General features: G+C 50.7%; 1 protein-coding gene across 1 annotated transcript in view; it reads right to left on the bottom strand.

Moving 5' to 3' along the window:
* Window positions 1–19,347, bottom strand: part of PPP1R16B (protein phosphatase 1 regulatory subunit 16B) — a 57,986-nt gene that overhangs the window by 24,403 nt on the left and 14,236 nt on the right. Inside the window, exon 2 of the mRNA XM_032198244.1 lies at window positions 17,184–17,586. Coding sequence (XP_032054135.1) covers window positions 17,184–17,430 — 247 coding nt within the window. The 5' untranslated portion in view covers window positions 17,431–17,586. The remainder of the gene's footprint in view (window positions 1–17,183; window positions 17,587–19,347) is intronic.

Here is a 19,347-nt window from a genome sequence, read left to right as displayed (position 1 = left end):
AACATCATCCCCAGGCAGCTGCTGCTCATGGTGCCTGCGGCAAACCCATCACAAACTGATTGCCTGCAACACCAACACGCTGCTGGGGAACAAGCAGCCAGGGGGTGAGAGCCATGGGACTTCTCTTGCAGCTTTTGGCAAGCACCAAACCATTGTCAGAGCAGTCGGAGATGAAAAACGTCAATGAAGGCACAGAGCGCTGCGTGGAAACTGATTTTTTGCCTCGTGGAGCTGAACCTGATCCCACTGAGGATGCTCTGCTCGGTAAAGACCACAACATAAACTTGCTTCAGGTTGCTACTCCCACAGATCCACCTTTAAGCCCCATTATCTCAAGCATCCAAGCTAAAGAAAATAAAAAAGGCCCCATTATGAAGAACACGACAAACACTTCATTCCCTAATTTCACGGCAGAAGCTCTGAAATCCCCCACCACGACTCCTCAGAGACGTCACAAAGACAAAAGACCTTTAGGTTAGGTGAAAGCAAGTGACTCTAAGTGGTCCCTAAGTGACCAGAAAGTGCTCTGCATCCAGACCAACTCGTTCCAACTCTCGTGCTACCTGCCCCATCACACAGAGCTGAGCCTCTCTCCTCCTGTCCCAGGTTTTACGTGATTTCTGCTCCCCACAAAGGCACCCAGTAGAAGCTGAGCGCTCCCAGCCCGGATGGTGCACTACAGGCAGGAGGAGAGCCCACGAGGAAGCAACCTCAGAGCCTGACATGCCACTTGGACTATTTTAGGGGTAAAAAAAATAGCCCAGCTGGTTGCCTTCGCCCTCAGCCAGCTGAAGGCTTTCACCTGCAAAAATTGAGTTGAATTCAGCAAAAGCATTCAGAGCAGAGCTGGGAGGAGAGAGCGAGCCTGCTCCCCTTCACAGAAAGGGAAGGGAAGGGAAGTCTGGGGTCCGAGTGCATGGGCACGGCTCAGACCGGGACTCTCAACAGTTACAGGAAAGCTTGAACAGGTTTAGGGTCAGTCTAGGGTTCTCTGGGCTCTCTAGTGAATGTTTAACGTAAAGTGGAAAGGAGACAGCTGAAATTCTCCTCCACAACTTGCTTTGGCTTGGTGCTTCACACGGGGTCACTCGTGGCTCAGACTCAGGGCAGCACATCTCTCCCAGCTGCCGAGGGGAGTGTGTCAGTCTCAGCAATGGTTTTGTTGGTTTTTTTACTTAGTTTTTCACCTCATGAGCTTGCTAACAAAAGTTACAGTTTAAACAACCAAATAATAAAGAAATAAACAGTCCTTAGACAGGTGATTAACCTGTGTTTAAAGCATCCCGTTTCTCAGAGCAGTGTCATGAACACTGAGGACGTAACTCCTCGATGCTGGGAGCAAGGAACTGCACCTAACAGCAGGGAGCAGAGAGAGCACGATGTGTCCTGCTTCCCTCCCTTCATCCCTCCAACAGGTCTCCTGACCTGGGATGAAATACATTGTCCAACTTGGCATTAGCTCTGCAAGTCCATGCCTCCCACTCCCTCTTCAGCAAAGAGTGAGCTCAGAGGAATTACCATTTGCCTTTCTGCAACAGTGGAGAAAAGCCTCAGTTTGCCAAAGTATATTGCATTTCCTGAGAAGAACAATTTTCAAAATAATTGAGTCATTAAAATCTCCCATTAGGCTACACCATTAGCAGTGGCAGGACCATTTTCCTCTCCACGGTGGTGGCAGAACTCCGCTAACTTCTGTATTAAAACAGCTTTTTTAATGAACCATTTTATTCTGTCCTGTTTGCTTAGCAAAGGGTTCCTTCCCCAGCAGATTCCCCATGTCGGGGAGTTTTTCGTTACGCATTTCATGCTACAGGAACCCCGCCATCGTGGGCCACAGCCGGGTGTCTGTCAGCTGTCACAGCACAGGAGAGGTGACATCCATCCTCAGCGCCTGCATGGCAGGTTGCCCTCACTGCCTGCATCCCTCATGCCCAGGTAGCAGCAAACAGGGCAGAGATGAGAGCTTCCCCGTGCTCCCCTCCGTGCCATGGCTGGTTCTGCACCACCACTGAGGAAAGAACAGGTGGTTCCCTACAAAATAATATATAAAAAAAGCTCAAAATTAAAAGAGAAGGAAAGACAGGCTCAAGCTTGGCATCACCTCCCACCAATTCCACAATCTCGTATGTTGACTTTAAGGTTATAGTAATAACAGAATGCTTTAGGAGCTAAACCCACCTCAGTAAGTTCATTAAAGCAATTAATGCTGCCTGAATGCTCACCCCGCTCTGCTGACAGAGCTGACAAGCAGCTGCGGGGGTGGATGCCAGCACTGGGGGCTCACATGCGGTGCTGGGAGGGGTTGCAGCCCCAGCCAGCACCCACCACCACCTTTCCCTACTGAATTTTATTTGGCTTTTAGCACCTCCAGCACGGAGTGTAGCTGAGCACCTTTGGCAGAAGACCACGGTCAGAGCATCCTGAGGACAGGACTCAAGGGGCACGGGTTGCTGGGGACACCAGGGGCCATTTCATCACTCGCAAAGTGACCCAGCAGGGGGGAGCTGTCGCCCCCACACACTGCAGCAGGGCTCCAGCCTCCCCACGCCAGCAGAGCTGTCCGCCCAGCACGTGCAGCCACCCAGGTGGAGGCCTGAGCCTCACTGCCAGGTCTGCGGTCAATCACAGAATCCCTCCCTCCTTTGGTCCTCCCGCCTTTGGTCCTACCTTCACCTGGCAAAAGCAGCCTTTAAAAGAATAAATAAAGAAGTTTCCAAGCAGCTGTTTGTGACAAAGGCTTCTGAGGTGCTTCCCGCAGCTTATAAAGAGTGAAGAAAACCCCGTTGCAAGGCCCCGCTCCCAGCCCAGGCAGTGCTGCAGCAGAGAAGCCCCGTTCCTCTCTGTACGTCTCCCCCCAAGGCGTTATTCCCAGGGCCAGCAGCCAGCCAGACCAGGAGCAGCCAGCGAGGCCCGCGTGTCACACGAGCAGCTGAAAGCAGCACGGTTGTGTAATGGAAACCTGATCTACGAACCTCGAACCAAATTCCAGCTATTTCCCCTTGAAAAGAGAGCAGCTGGAGCCGACCCCGCACACCTCTCCGGCCCCGGCTGCTGCCAGCGATTTCAGCTGGGACCCCCCCGTGGCTCCCAGCCCCCCGGGAGCATCACCTCTGCTGCACGGAAACCCGCGAAGCAGGGGATTGCCAGCGAAAAGCAAGTGAGGGCGGGCCCGGCTGCGTGAGCGAAATTTGTGCAACCTGTTAGCAGGGGATGGGGCGCCTTGTGCCAGCCACCATCTCCTCCCAGCACCGCGTGTTTGTGGCTGAAGGACGCAAGGAGGAAAAGCAGACTGCAGCGCTGCCTCTCCCAGCACACCGGGGAGCACCGAAGCCGCCTTAACGAGGTCCCTACACTGTGAAGAGGTCCCTACGCTGCCAGCAGTTGGGGGATGCTTTGCAACCACCCGATCCATCCCTCTTTCACCCCCAGTGGTACTAAAATCAATGAGTTTCTTCAGAGACTGGACTGAATTTGAAAGATATTCCCCAATTCCTTGGCTAGCAATCCCTTCCTATGCTCCCTCTGCTGCTTCACCACATCCCTTCCAATATTCTCACTGGAAATGAGAAGTTTGCTGCTGATGCACGTCCCCTGAGCACACCAGCTCCACTGCTCCCATTACCGCCACGCAGGACGATGCATCTCCCCCGCCAGCTGACCCCTGCACGACAAAAAGGGTTTGATCCCAGCTGCTGACCCCTCTGCTTATCCCATGAGACAAATGAAAGGGGAGGCAGGGAACAGCCACGCGAGCCTCGCTGGAAGATGCCCACGTTGGTGCTAGAGACGACAGGAGCACGGTGAGACGTATTTTAGACATCACACGTGACTACACTGGAGGATAACTCGTTAAAAAACTGATTTCCTTAACAAACATCGCAGCAACTTTTCTGCAAGCGAGTGGCTTCACAGGAAGCCGGTGCCCCGCTGCTGCTCTGAGTCACGGGAAGCGCAGCTCGGCGGCCGAGCCCCGCAGCGAGACCGGAACATCTCCGCTTCCCCGAACCGCTCTTATCTTGTCTCGCAGTAACTCCAGGCTTGTTCTCAAAACCAGGCCCGTGCAAAGCAAACAAACAAAGCACGGCGTTCACTGCACCCTGCTGCGTCTGGGAAAACACAGCGCATCACGGGTGCAGGCAGGATTTACGTGCAGAGGTGACGAGGAACACGCATTGCTGAGGACTCCACAGCACACCAGCAGGTTTTTGTCCTCCTAAAAACAGGCACACCAGCACAGGTCACATTTGTGTGCTCTTAAAAACAGGTGACTTAAATCTGGGGCTGTCAGAGGTTTTTATCCAGAGCTAGTTATTTCCTCTTCTATGCCCAAACGTAAGTCACCATCATCCAGAGGGCAGAACTCACCGAGATAAATTTTCCTGAAGACTGTCAGAGTATGAGGGAGCGATGCTCTGCACGGCAAAGCAGTTCAATCACTGCCCAATAAAGCAACGATCAATAATTAGCGATTTGGTGTGTTCCTTCTGACAGCCAGCAGCAAATGCCCTCTCCTTAAAGCTAGTGCATTTGCCAACTTAAAACTAATCGGTCTGAAAATTAAACAAAACTTCTGGAAAAATAAAAATCCCAGTGAATATTAGCTAAGATTGACAAAGTGATACACCTGCTGCAGCGTGAGACAATTCAGCCATAATTAAGGTAGAGCTGAGATGGCCTCATGTAAAGAGCCACTGGATGAATGGAAAATGGATGGGAATAAAGCTGCATCAGTTTGGGTTTCTCTTAACAGGGACAGATCAAAGGAAAACTAACCTGATTAGGAAGGAGAGGGAGGCTGGTCCAGATTCATCTGGCAAAGCAGATCAGCTCTAAAGTGACATTTATGGTTATTATTATGGTCGGACAAAGCAGCCAGCATGTACCAGTGGATCTGGCCCAGATTTACAGGCCAGGGGTAGACTCTTTGAAATAAGGGCAGCTTTCTTCCCTGTAGCTTACTTCCCCAGTCCAAATGAAATAGGCCATAAAAAAAACCCTGGAAAAAAAAATTAATTAGTGTAAGTGATGCTTACTGCCTGCTGGCAGTGTCCCCCTGCCTTTGCTGGGCTGTCCTGCTTGTCGGCAGGTCGAAGCTGTGCTGCTCGGCTCGGCCCAGCCCCAGCAGGAGGTGGCTCAGGTGCTGGCATCCCGCTCCCAGGAACTCTTTCCTACTGCTTTCTGGAGCTGTGCCCATGCCAGGGGATGCACCGGCCCAGGTGGATGTCCTCTTCCTTGCTCCCTGCATGCTGAAAATCATGCCAAATCTCAAGAGACTTCTGGTCCTCCAGGAGGCTGTCCTGGAGCTGGAGCAGGCTGCACCCCAAACGTCTCTGCAGGGCCACCAGCCGTGCTGGGTGCCCTTCCCACCCTCCTCCTGCAGCTCCACACCAACCACGCTCACCCCAGTGCTGCTCCAGCTTCCCCACTCTCCTCCTGCAACGCCTCCATCAGCTTCTTCCTCATCCCTGCTAAATGAGACCTTCACCCAAGGCTTCTCATGCTGTCCAGACCTCCGGCCTCGGGTTGGAGCCGAGCAGCATTGGGTTGGACGCTGTTAGGTACTAGGACAAAAAAAGCCCAGCATGTGCTCAGGCCCCTTTTGGTTTCTGTTGTTTAATGCCAAGAACACACGTACTAACCTGGGGGGATCTCTGGCCCACACAGCCCCTGTTTGGGGCAGGACTGTCTCCTGCAGCCCAACCCAAGCATGGTCTGGGGGTGACCACCAGCTGCTCAGCTCCCACTACATCTCCCCCACGGGGATTTGAAGCACCAAAGCTCCAGCGTCCCCACCCCAGCATCTCAGGACCCCCAGGCATGATGCTGCAGGGATCAGCTCCTTCCAGCGGGCACAGGGAGCCGAGGCAGCTGGCGCCCGTGGCGCTGCCGCCGTGACATTGCAAAGCCAAATCTGCAGTCAATGGCAGCAGCTCAGCGGGCAGCTGGCGGCATCCCCTGCGTTTTTCCTGTTCCTGGGGAAATGCTCCTCCCTGCAGCAAGGAGAGAAGGCGTTTCCACTGCTGCTGGGAGCTCCTGGGGCTGATCGGGGCAATCCCCGAAACGCCACAGCGGTGTTTTAATGCCCCAGGACAGGAATGCCTAGCTGGGGCTCTGCACGCCCTCCTCCAGAAGGGAGCTGAATATTCAGCAGACAGACTCTGTGTTCGTCAGGAGAACAAAGGCACGAGGTGACCAACACAAACGGACTTGAGTGGAACTTAAAATACCCCAGTATCTTCACAAGACCTGGGCCAAAATGCTCCAGGGCGCACAAGAAGCTAACCACAGCTGACTGTGCTCCTACCAGAGCTCGGTCCAGGAGCAGTGTGCTTCTGGAGGCTTTCAGGATGAAGAGAATAACAGAAGGATCAAGCAGACGGCCAGACCTCTGCCTCGTCACCACCACACTGCTTGGGGCACAGCTCCTGCACCTCCAGCTGCAGCCCAAGCTGCCAGCCCCACCTCGCAGGAGTGATGAGTTGGCCAGCACTGCCCTGTGGCTGCCAGGAAAGCCTCCAGGTGCAAGTGAAACGAGAAATATTCCCTGCTCTCGTTCCCCTTAGGGTAACTGCACAGACCAACACCACGAATGTTCCCATCACGAAGTGCACGGGAAATCTTACAGCACTGACAACGCGACGATGACCCAAATTTTGAACCCATGGCACAGCTTCGGCACCGACCGGTCCTCGAGTGACAGCTTTCCTTGCTCTGAGGAGGGATGGAAAATTGTCACAGAGCAGAATGATTTGGGCCAGGGGGCAGAGTGGCTGCTTGTTCATGGCTACTTCACAACCGCGTGGTTCAAGTTCTTGAAGAATAAATTTACCCTGAAAGCAGACAGGGAATCCCTTTGGGTTGCCTTTTATCACGAAGTTTTAACGCTGATGGCCTTTCTAGCAGGAGCAAGGCGCTCTGTGAGCATCTCTCCAGGACCTGCTGTCACCGACCAGCACAGACACGCTGCCACTTCGGCACAGCACCCAGCAGCAGGTTGGAAGTTGACTGCTTACAGCCTGTGCTGGAGCCCCGTATCACACCCAGGGCTAACATCATTGTTTTGACAGCATCGCTGTTAGGAAGGAAGAAAACCTCTGCTCAACAGCTGACGGCCAGGAGAATGTCCCCGTGCAGGTCCACGGGGACCGTCCTCCTTTAGGGGAGCTTGGCCCTTCCTAAAGGCTGCTATTTCGGGCTACCAAACCAGAGCTGGAATTAAAAGACGAGTCCCATTTAGTGCCTGTGGAGCCCTGCTGTGGCCTAACAGTTTGCTAATTAGAGATGAACCAACAGAATCTGAAATGGAAAAATAAACCAGGTCGGAAAAGTTCGAAAGTCACAGAAAGAGTCTGAGCTAAGTAGGTTGAAACTCGGGGTCTGTGGGAGCCCCACGTGTCATTTCTCAGCCAGGAGCTGGTCCCTGTGGGGCTGACAGACTTTCCTGGGGCTTGAGCACAGCCCTTCAGCTCAGACCTCTTTTGCCTCCATGGGCTGTACAGGGGACACAAACCTCACCCTGGCAGACAGACGCAGCAAATGCTCTCCTCTCCACATCCCAAACACGAGTGAAATGTCTGTCTCCTGCTGCAGGGCATCGCTCCTTCCCCCCTCCAGAGGCTGAGGGCTGGCAGGCATTGCCAGGGGATTTCCTCACCCCAAGGCAGGGGCAGAGGGTAGGCGTCCCGCCGCGGTGACACCTCGGCACAGGAAGGCTGCTGTATCCCTCTGCAAGTGCTTCACGTTTTCATCCAGGAGTACTGTCTGGATCAAATTTTGCTTTCATTAAAGCTGATATTTTTGACAGAGAGGATCTTTCAGACTGGAAAATGCAAAGGACTTTGCTTGACTACACCAAGACATTCTGCCTCACTCTGTGGTCGAGCAGTATCGTTTCAGCTGGCACCGGGCAGCTATCAGCACTCGATCTCCATCCTTTGCTGTTCTGAACCAGACCAATGTGGAAATACTTTGAAGGTGCCAGAATCCCCACCCACTCGAGACGTGGAGGTTTGCAGACAGATGTGGGTGTCACACAACCAGGACAAGATGCAAGCTGCATGCAGGCAGCTTCACCACGCAAAGCATCAGCTGCCAGCCAGGTTAGAAGAGGGCTGGAGAAGCCAATGAAGGCTGCGTGCGAGCACAGTTTACTAATAAGATCTCTCTCGTCAGCCCAGGTGAAGGCACACAAATCGAAACGAGTCTTTCGGAAGTTCCCCGTAGCAATGAAGAGCTTGGTGCTCAAGGCAGGGCCGGGCGGAGCGGGGCAGCCCATCAGGAAAAAGGGGAACCACGATGGAGCTCAAAATCCTTGGCCAAACCGATGGATGCTGCAAACTGTTACAAAATGCACACTGAGCATGAGAACAACGGAGCAACTTGAGGCACTTTCCTACACAAATAACATTTACAGCCAGTCCGCTTCGTGCTATCTAGGGAACGCAGAGGCCAAATTCAGCACTAAGCGGTTGCAAATTGCAGGGACCTCAGTGGAAACTGCATCTGCTTGCTAGGAGCTGCACATGGGCTCTTGTTCCCCGAATTAAAAGGAGTGCAGGGTGCTTGATTGCATCTCAGCTCTTGATTACAAAGGCATCAGCAGACAGCATTAAACAGTGTGCTTCCTGTCCTATTTAGCATCCTCCGGGTGACGGCTCAGAGAGCAGGCGAGGCTTAGGACATTTTTAATAGTGGTGCCAGAATCTGATTTTTTTTTCTTTTGTCAACTGCAGATGATAAGGTTTCCCAAAGATCTGGCCAGGCTCCAGAGGAAAAACCAAGCAGTGAATGTGTATGTAAAAGCAGCTCTGCACTAGGTTATGAGGCACTGCCTGAACCAGCTGCCATAGCAACTGCTATTAGAAGAAGAATTAGAGCATTCTTCGTGGAAGTAGGAAAACTCAGTCAATAAGCATAAGGATGGGATGCAAAGAAGAAAAAAAAAAGAAAAAAAAGAGGATGAATAGGATAAATATAAGCAAGTGGGAAGAATGCACAGAACTGAAGGAGAAGCTGGACTGTTTGCACAGGTAATATGTGCTCTTGTGTGGTGGAGGTGCCTATAAATACACTAAGATACCTAACTCCAGCCTCATTAGCAAGCATTTTAGATACAGTTGATCCCGCCTTGGGGCAAGAGGTGGATTACATGACCTCCCAGGGCCCGCTCAGCCTCTATTTTCCATGATTCTAGGAGGAAGAAACCTACACCAGCTGAGCAGGGCTGGCCTCAATCCAGCAAGGAAGGAATTTAAATCTGGAAAAAATAGATTTAATCCACCTTTAAAGTTCTCCTCGGCCAGGAGAGGGGGCAAAAAGCAGAGCCTGCAGCCATGCACTGCCACAGCTTGCAGCCAGGTTCCTCCTGTGCAGGCACGACACCCAAACACCGTGTCCTCAGGCACACGAGGGTAAAGCAGAACTGCACAACTTGGTCCTGCAGGAGGGTTTCACCTCCAGAAATATTCATTTCTCCACCACTATTCATTTACAAAGAGTTGGTCACCATGCCTCCTTTTTTTTTTTTTTTTTTCAAATGTACATATACAAACAAAACCTACTTGTAAACACAATGATGCTGCAAAATGCCAGTAACAGTGAGTGCTTACGAGCAGCCAGGCCGACACCTTCCCTACCCCTGGCAGAACTGGGTGAGCTGTCACAGCACAGCGCTGCGCTGAGGCAGAGCCTTGGCTGGGGAGGTCACAGCCAGCATGGGCACAGAGCCGATATTTCACTCCGGGTTGCTGCTGCTTATTAGGCAGAAAATACCCGGGGTCCCTGACTGAGCTGGTATTCACGCTCTTGTTGCTCATTATTGGAGTGGGACAAGAGCACAGTTATCTGAGCGTAGGAAAGAGCACACACCTGGAAGGCAGCCAGGCAGGCAAGAAGCACAGCGAGTGCAAGAAACCCCATGTCACAGCCCCTCGGAGCGAGGAGCTGCAGCATCAGCCCTCCAGCCTTATCCCACCGAGCAGGCAGCCAGGCAAACTGCTTGGTCCCACCCATACCAGCACCATCGCTTCCCTTCCGTGCCTTGGTCCCCCTCATCCAGACAGCAGGCAGCAGTTCCCCCTGGGGAAACCACAAGGACAACCAAGCTGGGAAGTCACTGGCTCAAAACGCCAGCAATAAATCAGCAAATATTATCGGGCAGAGATTTGGAAGTTCTGACTTTGACATTTGGCAGTCCATAGGTAAGAAGAAGAACAATAAAAAGCAGCCACTCAAGGCTGCCCCAACATCATCGGGAGCAGAGCAGCCAGGACGGAGGACGGAGAGGTTCAACGCGAGGCATTTAGCACTTTGCTGGACACATGAGCATTGCCGAGCACCCGGCTGAATTGCTGCAGCAGCAGCAACCCGCCTTCGGCTGACAGAAGCCCCGAGGCTCCCAGCAGAGGCAGCCACAGCGCCCGAGCCCTCCCTGCTGCAATTTGGCCAGGCAGGGTTTGAGAGCAGATGGTGACCTGATGTATCCTACCTGCTGCACCGCGCCAAGAGCTTCAGCCTCTGCTGCCCACTGCCTCCATCCCCTTCTGAACGCTCCCTTCTTACGGGTGCATGAGGAAGAGACCATCGACAGCACAAATACATTGTGCAGGATTTAAACATGAAGCCCATGCACCCTCGTCTGCACAGCATCCCTGATGCACAGCAACAGCAGATAGGAGCCATTCACTGCCAGGAAACTCAACTTTTTAGTGTGTTTTTCTAAAAAACGAGAACTATGTGTAGACAGCTCAGGTTTTTTAATGCAGCCGAGCAGATGGTTCCTGACTTTCACTTCCACAATATATTGTAGGCAAATTTTAGAAGCAAATTAAGGTGATTTAAGTCTCTTTTAGTAAGAAACAAAACCTGGGAGTGGCAACAGCCATTGACCAATCCCTCTTTATTTTAAAACATCTTGAATCCAAACAGAACCACCATCCTAAAGGGACGAGCAGTTTGAACCCAACATTTAGTGTTTATTTGCTACGATTATTACAAGATCCACAAAAAAATACTTTCAGTAGTATGAGAAATGGTAGAAACTGGCACACATAAAAGTCAGAAACTGAAGCAACATGAAACCAACCCATTGCCACTGTGTGAGCTGACAGCATGCACTGCTGAAACACAGCACAAATGGGAAGATGTGCCCAGGGAGGTGTGGGTGGGCACACGGGCATCCAAACATTTGGAGGTTTCATTTCAGTTAAAAAAATCCTATCCAGGATCCCTGTATTTCTGTGTCTTAGCAAGGACAGCCAGGATGTTTTATTACAGTGTGCATTTGCAGCTTGTTTTAGCCAGGAAAAGCACTTGCTCGCTGGGTGCAATGCTACAAGCCTTACTAGGAACTGAGAGACTCCACAGATGCAGAGTTTCTGGTGCATACACTTGGGAAAATCCCACTTCTCAACTCACATCTCGAAACTCAGCACACCCAGCAGCCAGCACCCAGCGAGCAGGCACCCCGGCTCTCCTGCAAAATGACCGTCATGAAGAGGCTCAACCTGCTGAAACCAATGCTCCTCCACAATGGCTTGTGCAACATTAAAAAAAAAATAGTTAAGGGAATATTTCGTTTTGATATTTAAAACAAACAAACAAACATGCGTTTCTGGTCATGTCTTAAAACTTGTTGAAAAAGAGTTGGAAAGAAAAACGTTTCAGTTGACTCAAATCTGGGGAGGTAGATCTGAGATGGACTTTCAGCAGTAATTTCCAAAAAGGTAAGTTTGCATTTCAAGCTCTTATGGAAATAATGTTTCCACTTCACTGAAACTCCAGCAAGTCAGGGGGGAAAAAAAATTACTTGTTATGACAACAGAGAAAGTTGCATATTCAATATTGCTTGTGCTCCCAGCTGACATCTCGTTAGCTGTCATATGCGAGCTACCCCGCCTTGGCATCAGGTTCAGATTGTGTGAAAAAAAGCCAAGTTAAATCTGGCCAAGTGCGTGAATCTGCTTTTGGAAGACATACCAACTGCCATTAACAAAATTAACAAAATCCGTCACTGCCAAGAGCTCCCACATGTAGCTTCTTCAAGAGAAGGGGTTTCATTTCCACACCAACGGAGTTTAAAAACCCGAGAAATGCTTTTGTTATTGAGCTGAAACTCTTTGCTTCTGACTCAAGTCATTCCCCAAAAGCACAGGTATACACTCAGACTGCTGGCAATAAAAGACACTTTCTTTCAGAGCCCTTCAAAGGGCACAAAACCCAGGAGAAAAATCTTCTGAAACAGATAAATGCACTTGCTCATAGACTTGGACACAGGAACTCTATGTAAAAAGCTTCAGGAGACTAATAATGTGGGTGGAAAATTAAGGCACCTCATAAAAGGTTTTTAGTAACAAGGGAACAGATCACATCAGCTAGGAAAGGTTAACGAAAGCAATTTATAGACACTAATTAGGGCCTCTCTTTAAAGTGCCTTTGCAAATGACAAAGTTGGTTTTATTCCAAAAAGTGGAAAGAAGCTGCCCGGGGAGGGCTGTGCTTCTTGCACACAAGGGCTTCTCACCCTCCGTATTACCAAGCATTTAGGATTTAAGGGTCATTATGAAGGGAAATTTGGGGGACGTGCTTGTATGAATAAGCTGTGCAATACTTACACTCCTGTGGTGGAAATCTTCTCAACAAGATAAAAGGCCACCTCAGCTAGCCCTGCACTACCCCATACAGTGTGCAAGGTGGTGGGGTGGGGGCACGGGCCCAGCAAACCCCAAGCTGCTCACAGGAACAAGTCTGCTGGATGCCAGGTCCAACACTGAGTTTTCGTTCCCCTTTTGGCACAGCAACCATTAGGATCTGCGTGTTTGAATTCCTCCAGAAATAGTTTTACGTAACTCTCCGGCCCTGACAAAGTTTTGCTCACAGGAGGTGGGGGCTGAAGGACTTCGCCGCGTGCAGTGATGCTGCTGGAGCTGCGCCCATAGGGACGGGAACCCGTAGGGATGGAGCAGGAGAAACCAGGGCACTTTTAGCACTGCGGGAAGGTGAGTCAGTCCTTCAGCTTTATTTCTCTGATGGTTTCCTGAAAGGAGCACAGCTCACCCAATAGCTGAGGTGAACCCTCCAGCCTCTGCCATTGGGGTAGCAGCTCCCCCTGCAACTTGGCCAGGCACTCAGAGGCACTTCCAGGCAGAAAATGCCATGCATCCTTGCAGGTGGCCACTGAGAGCTTTTTTTTTTTTTTTTTTTTTCCATTTACAGGATGCCAGCCTCTCTCCCAGCTCCCCAGAACTGCTCTTACGGCAGCTCAGTGATGCAGAAAGCCCCAGACTCGACAGCCCGACAGCAGACACCACCCTGGGACCAGCCTCCTGCCAACAGCATCCGCCCGCCACCTCACAGCCTTCGGCAGCCCTTGTAATTTCTCGGAAATTAGTACAGTAGCTATACAGTTTTTTATAAAGCAAATCTCCTTCTTAACTGTTAGAACCGAGGTTAAATACAACACCACTTTACCACAGCTAGCCTGGGGTGCTTCCTCCTAGCTTTACCCCAGTGCCCATCCGTCTCCTATCCCACAGCAGATGCACTTCACAACAAGCACAGAGCTGCCATTCTCTGTTTTCCCTCCTCTCATCCCCTGTAAGTGCATCCCCTGGTCCAGCAGACACAACAGACAGATCTCCTTTCCAGATCTCCCAGTGACTCCCTCACCCACCCAACGCATCTACAGCATCATCCTGCAGCCAGCTCAGGTTGTGCCTAGAGCTGGGCTTGGGGCTTCAGTAGATTTTCATTTAGATTAACTACTTGGCATGACGCTCCTCCAGAGCGTGGCCTTCCCAGCTCCTCCATGGGGGAGGATGGAGTGGGTCCTGTCTGGCACCTGGGAGCCCCCCACTCTCCCCTCGGGGCTGTCTGTAGGCACTTCAGCTCCAAACCGCAGGTCCCTGCCACCACTCTGCAGCCGAGGGGGGCGGCTGGCCCAGGCCTGGTTCTGTCAGCAGAGATCTCAGCGAGCATTTCGCAGCAGCTTGTTTGCTAAGCCGAGGACATTTTGACAGATCCGTTGCAGGAGATGCACGCAGCTCCTGCCCACATGCCCCATCAGAGCCATCTCCTTCAGCCCCATTTCACTGCCTCGCCATCCCAAGACGGGAAGCTGTGGTGGCTTGGCCTTTGGCTGAAAGGAGCAGGGGCGATGTGAACCCACCGTAGTGCCTGTCATTGACAAGCCATGTCCCACACAGACCTACAAGGCTCCACAGAGATAACTCTTTCTCCAAAAATCCCCTCACATGACCACACCACATCCCCAGTGCCACCAGCTCTGGCCCTGGGCTGCACACGTGGCAGCAGGGCCAAGCAACTCCGCTGTCACCTCTCCTCACGCCTGAGCTGCTCCCAGCGTCTCCGCCCGCCCTCCAAGCAAACACTTCCCAGGCTGACACGGGATTTTGAAAGCAAAATGTTGTTTTTTTGAGCAAAACAAGTGCTGCTATTTCGATCACACCCGTGTGAGACGCAGGAAGCAGCAGACGCAGTCAGCACGGCCAGGCCCCGGGGGACACAGAGCTCTGAAGGGCAGGGTCAGGTTCCTGCCCTGCTGCTGCCATCTCGTGGGACTTGGCCCACCTCCATCAGGAGGTCACGCCACAGCACAACACGCCTTCCAGAGAGAAAGCTAACTTGCTCTTCACCTCCGCTCATTCCTAATTTCATTGCATGGCACCTACTGTCATCCCTTCTTCCAACTCAGGAGTGAGAATGTTAAAAAAAAAATAGAGAAAACTAATAAAGGATGGAAATTGCACGCCCGCTCAGAGGTAGTTCAGAGATGACGAGTGCTAACGGCACCCCCAGCCCTAAATTTCCACACAAAAACTTCTCAACTTTTTAATAATGTATATTTCTCCTCCCCCTTCACTTCCCACATGGAAACAAAAGATGATTCATATGCTGAAATCATCCCTTGGGACCTTCAAAAGGCCATTAATTCACTCACTTTGGCCTAGGGCTCTTGATAAGCAATTTTCCCAGTTTGGCATCTGGGATCGATACCATCCCTTCCTTCCCTTTATACTGGTGCCACACCACAAAAGGAGAGACCCTGTCTGCAGGTTATTTTTAGGACTTAATTGACCACCAAAACCATCAGGTTTAAGAAACTTGCGGCATCTGAGAAACCCAGCTATGCAGGTGAAGCACTCATGGTTCAGGCCTGCAGTCGCGACCTGGGCTCACCAAGAGAAAGAGGCCAACACAATGACAGCCCCAGCGCTGAGCGGATGCACCACCGCTGCGTGAAGAGGGGGACGATGAGGTGCTCACTGCCCAACCCAGCACTGTGACCACCTGCAGCTGTGCCCAAAATCCCACTACATGCCACCAAGTGTCTGTCAGTACAGGCATGGGTGATAAATGCCATATATCTGTCATTTCAGCTGATGCTAGCAGATATAATTTCACGGCATGGCTCTAGATGGCTTTGTTGATGGGGCTTTCCGAGAAGACCAGAAATGCTCAGAGTGAGAAACACAGGCTCAGTGGAGCAGAGAGCTGGAAGTAATTGTTAAACCTTTAAAGCAAGGAAGAAAGAAAGAAAAGCATGCAGGTTGCTACGCATTATCACAGGTCTGCTCTCCCATGGGGAGATAACAAATGAATGCACAGACACAGACACAAAGCAGGACTTGGAAATGCTTGTAACCACGTGGGCAGAAACGCACTACACCACCAAATCCCTCTGTTTCCAAACAGCATGAAACGTGCACTGGTGAGATGTGAGGGCAAGCAGTGGTGCATGAAAGGCCTTCTCAGAAACAGGAACGTAACTCTGGGGAGGTTCCTTACAAGACAAGGTTCTTGCTTTCCACACACATACACTGCTTCTTGCAGAAGATGCTGGGAACCAGAGCAACATTCACTAGCAGAGATGCAACCCAACCGGTCAGGTTTCCTAGGCATCTTCCTTTGTCTCTGCAACACCAATGGATGATGAAGATCACACCAATTTCACTACCTGGCAGAGCAGCAACCCCAAAGACTGCTCCAGGTCTCCTCAGAGAAATATTTTACATCTCTGAGGAGCATTTGTCCTTATTTCCTAGCAGAGCCCTTGATCTTGACTTAGACTTTTTGAGCAGTGGTTCATGGTGACTGGTAGGAAATGAGGCAAAGATGGAGGGAGAGGTGAGGCAGACAGATTTCTGTCTCTAAAAGGTATCTTCAGAAATGGCAAACCAGGTGTTTGCCCACTGCTTTTAGTGGCAGGACTGGGAAAACAGGTGACCCAAGCTCTCTTCCCAGAGAGGATTTCTCATTAAAAATGTTACTGTGTTGGAAGAGAAAAGTTCTGCATTTCATTTATAGAACTCACAGGAGAATTGCAGTGGCCACTGTAGGAACAAAGCCCCAATTCTCTCACTTGGCAGAGTAACAGAGGCCTCTTTCGTTGTCCCTTCAACAGGGCTGAGGAGCACTCCAACCCAGCAGCAGTGTTGCTGAAAGCACCAGAGCTCAGCCCAGCTGTCCCATTTCCAAACCACTGCCAGAGCCCTGGCTTCCCGGAGCTTACAGGTTTTTCCCATTTCATTACTAAGGCTAATTTGGATTGATTTTTAGACATTTTTTTCCCTTCATTTTAAACAAAAGCAAAGGATTTTGACCCACTTTGAAACGGAGCAATTAAACTGATTTCTGAACAATTTGGAGTCTTCTCTTCTACGGGAAAAATTAAGCACAGAAGTGAATTTCAGTATTCTAAATGGGGAAAATTCATACATCCAGGTAGCTCTCAATCCATCCCCCAAGCAGAAAAGCTGAAAAGATTTACACTGACATGTAAATCCCTGTGGCAGACTTCTAAAAAACCTCTAAAATAGGCACACCCAAAAGGCGAAGGAGTGTTTCTCACCTTCTGTAAATGGGAAGTGTGAAAAGGAAAGAGATGAAAGCTGTCTTCCTTTTCCCAAATCTTGCTGTTAACTCCTGCCCCATCCTGTCACTTGTGCACCCACTCCTGGTGTCATTCTAGGTAACGATGGTGTCTTACCATGCTTTCAGCACCCCAACCCTACAGCTATACCAGAGATGGCAACACTCTAGAGATCAACACATGTCAAGGGTAGTCTTGTCCATGGATGTCAATGCAGATGCCTCTGCAAGCCAAGGAGCTACATGGACCTCAGCAGGCAGCCAAAAAAATAAATTATCAGATACAAACATCCTACCTTCTTCCAAGTCGTTCCTCAGAGAAGCCTCCAGCAGAGCAACACTGGCTTCAAAAGACACTTTCTTCTGGTTAACAGCATTTCTCTTCTTTTCATGCTTCCGCTTCTTGTGCTGCATCTCCTTCTCATACTGTGCCCACTTCTTCAGCTGCTGAGCCCTCCGCTTCTGGGCTGCCCGCAGCCTCTCCAGCGTGGGCACCTTGTCCAGCAGCTGCAGCTCTGTCAGGAGGTCCACGTGGGCATCCATCGCCTCTGCCAGGAAAGAGGAGGTGAAGGACGTCCCAGCTGGATGTGATGTCCTTCCACAGGTCCTCAAGATCACGGTGGCCTCGTGCTATACCAGCATCTTGGGGCTGAGCTGGGAAGGGCCCATCGCAGAGAGTGGTAGGAATGTGGTGGAAGCCTGAAATGAAGAGGAAAGTGTGAGGGATCAAGTCACATCCACGTATACAAAATGATTAAGACCAGCCCACTGGAAAACTCAGCAGGCAACACCTACCATCTCAAAAGACGGCTCTTTTTATTGCATTTTAATTGCTTGGCTCTTCTCACTGGCCTTTGTGATTCCACCTCTCACCCACTTCAAACACCCAAGCAAAACCCTCTTGACTAGGTAGCAGTTTTACCAAGCAATTCCTTCATGTCTACAGTTCAAGGTAGCCTTCTTTTATCAGCAGAAAAAAGTCGGAGTGAGCTAACAAAGATCTTACTTAGTCTTTCACAAATGTCACTTCTCAGACAACCTGTGAGAGAGATACCAAGACACATCCTCAGGCAGGTTTCTACCTTCCACGAGCATCACCTGTGCTCCACTTCTTCATCCATCACCCCTTATTACTCCAGTCTAGCCGAGGGCAGATGGGTTGGACATCTCCCAGAGAGGCATTAGCAACACTTTAACCCTCTCAGCCGCTTAAAAACACGGTGTTTTGTGTTCATTTCACTTCTCCCCAGATATTCTCTTCAGCACACAGTGGGCCATTCTGGTTTTGCTGTACAGGCTCTGTGCTCAGAGCAAGGAGCACAGTTAAATCAGAGCTGGACTTGTGGTGTGACCACAACACCAGCCAGCAGCCCGCAGCAGCACCCACAGAGCGGCCAGCCCAGAGGTCCATGGGCAGCCGCCCCATCACCTGCTGCACGGCAGAAGGAAACGCGCCCCAGATTCAAGGAGCTGCTCGACCTGGAAAGATGCACATGAAATAAAGTCAGTGCCGCAAGCAAACTGAGCAAATCCATTCCAAACAGACCCATGTGTAGCACGTCGAATGGCAAGGCTAGCGTGCCAAATCAGGGTAAGCTGCAAATAACCACACACAGGACCAGAGCTCTGAGGAGCTGCTGGGAGATGTCCAAGCCGTGCTGCACGCCTGCAGCATCCCAACAAGTTGCACAAGGCAGAAACATCCACTCCTTTCAAACATTGCCACAGCCTTGCCACCGGGGTTTGACCTCACCTATAAATACCTCGTCAGACTGACAGCGAGGCATGTCCTTTCCTCTGCGAGATAATTGGGTTGAAAACTGAAAACAAACAAACTCAGCCAGAGTACACAGGCAGCTCCTGGGCAGTTGCTTTATCCAGCAATGGGCCAGCAGAGGCCAAGGGCAGCTTCAGCAGCACCTGCAAACCTTATTTTGAGGGTTTCAGAACAGATCTGAACACAAAAAAATCTGTTTCAGTCCCATGAGAACTCAGGATCGCAAAAGTAAAGACTGTATAAGTAAATAAATTATTAATAATAATGATAATAGTAATCAAATATTCTGTTCATATTCAGTAATAATCATTTTCAGTAATATTTCAGTTCATATTCAGTAATAATTAAATATTTCAGTTCCACATAGGTACAAACCCAAATCCTTGCAAACTTTTTCATCAGAAAGACGCCACCAAGAAATTGAAGTACTTGCTCCAGCTGACCTCCACCAGCAGCTCTGCGAGGTTGGCACCAACGCAGACCTCTTCCCCAAATGGTTTTGTTTTGGGACCAACGCCTTTCCCAAGCACAGGCATTTTGCTGGGAAGCTCTTCCCCACCTCCCATGGCTCCTGCCCCGCGCAGGCGTTCCTGTGCAGGTATCTCTTTTGGCGATCTCCGCTGCAGTAACACAGGCTGCAGATCTGAAGCCCGCTGACAATACCTCGAGTGGCGGAGATAAGG

Source organism: Aythya fuligula, chromosome 16 (genome assembly GCF_009819795.1).
Source record: "Aythya fuligula isolate bAytFul2 chromosome 16, bAytFul2.pri, whole genome shotgun sequence".
In the NCBI taxonomy this organism is placed as follows: Eukaryota; Metazoa; Chordata; class Aves; order Anseriformes; family Anatidae; genus Aythya; species Aythya fuligula.
This window is presented reverse-complemented; position numbering and strand designations above follow the sequence as displayed.